This window comes from Neltuma alba, unplaced genomic scaffold (assembly GCF_004799145.2).
Source record: "Neltuma alba isolate B1F8T4 unplaced genomic scaffold, ASM479914v2 tig00001776_pilon, whole genome shotgun sequence".
Lineage (NCBI taxonomy): Eukaryota > Viridiplantae > Streptophyta > Magnoliopsida > Fabales > Fabaceae > Neltuma > Neltuma alba.
In genome coordinates, this window is record NW_021632608.1 from 26916 (window position 1) to 28526 (window position 1611).

General features: G+C 45.4%; 1 protein-coding gene across 1 annotated transcript; it reads left to right on the forward strand.

Moving 5' to 3' along the window:
* Positions 1 to 1345, forward strand: LOC114711378 (L-lactate dehydrogenase B-like). Its single transcript, XM_028895769.1, has 2 exons — positions 1 to 627; positions 717 to 1345. The coding sequence occupies exons 1-2, from the start codon at positions 19 to 21 to the stop codon at positions 1161 to 1163; spliced, it is 1056 nt and encodes a 351-aa protein (XP_028751602.1). The 5' UTR covers positions 1 to 18; the 3' UTR covers positions 1164 to 1345.
* The last annotated feature ends 266 nt before the right edge of the window (positions 1346 to 1611 follow it).

The following is a 1611-nucleotide window of genomic DNA, read 5'->3' on the forward strand; positions in this document are numbered from 1 at the left end:
AAACAAAGTAACACAAACATGCATAAGAGTGCTTCAGGTTCCTACTTGGGTCCAGGAGGCCTGGACCTATCCCAAGCCTTCTTCAAGTCCATTCTTCACACTTCTCCTCCCTCTCCTACCAAGAGACACACCAAGATCTCCGTCGTCGGAGCCGGCAACGTCGGCATGGCCATAGCCCAGACCATTCTCACCCAAGATATCACCGACGAGCTCGTCCTCGTTGACGCCTTGCCGGACAAGCTCCGAGGAGAGATGCTCGACTTGCAGCACGCTGCCGCGTTTCTCCCTCGCACCAAGATCTACGCCTCTACTGATTACTCCGTCACCGTCGGATCCGACCTCTGTATCGTCACCGCCGGCGCTCGCCAGGGCGAGGGCGAGTCCAGGCTGAATCTTCTTCAGAGGAACCTCACGATGTTTAAGAGTATAATTCCCCCGCTGGCTCGTTACTCCCCAAACTCTGTCCTGCTCATCGTCTCCAATCCTGTGGACGTCTTAACCTACATTGCATGGAAGCTTTCCGGCTTCCCATCCAACCGAGTCCTCGGATCCGGCACCAACCTGGACTCCTCCAGGTTCAGATTCCTCATCGCCGATCATCTCGACGTCAATGCTCAGGACGTGCAGGTCATTAATCATCTTTTATATTCCCCAGCGATACACTATTTTCTCATTGCCGTGCTTTAACTAACATTGAAAGATATGAACTTTTGCAGGCTTTCATAGTTGGGGAACACGGAGACAGTTCGGTGGCTTTGTGGTCGAGTATTAGTATCGGAGGAGTTCCGGTGCTGAGCTTTCTGGAGAAGCAGCAGATAGAGTACGAGAAGGAGACATTAGAGAACATTCACAAGCAAGTTGTGGAGAGTGCTTATGAAGTGATTCGTCTGAAAGGCTATACTTGTTGGGCCATAGGGTACTCGGTGGCGAGCTTGGCTCGATCCATTCTGAGAGACCAGAGAAAGATCCACCCAGTCTCTGTGCTCGCAAACGGATTTCATGGCATTGACGACGGAGGACAGGTGTTTCTGAGCTTGCCGGCTCAGCTCGGAAGAGGTGGCGTCTTGGGTGTCACCAACGTGCACCTCACCGAAGAGGAAGCTCAGAAGCTGAGGGACTCTGCTAAAACCATTCTCGAAGTCCAGACCGAGTTGGGCATTTGAATCTTCTATTTGATATTTGTTTCCCTCTGATTTGTGTGCTTCTTGTTATTTATTTTGTTTTTCCAGTTTTTTTTTTTTTAATTTATGCCTATCATATTTTGATCATCATGCGCTGTGTCCTGAGACGCACACTAAATTATTTTTTTCCAAATATAATAAGATGATTTGTTAATTTTCTATTATTAGTGCTTTAATTTGTGTCTTCTTTTTCTTCTCTTTTTTTTGGGTAATTAAAAGCACGTATATATAGGTTACATTTACATATTCTGCAGATCATGCGCATCCACTGTATAGATCATACATGTGCTTTTCATTGTAAATATATAGCATAATTCAAACTTTACACTAATATACTTATATACACGTAGAATATTCTAAGATGAAAACTTAATTACAGAAAAATAATCACATTTGTCAAAGCCTCTACTCGTCAATTAACATGTTTTAC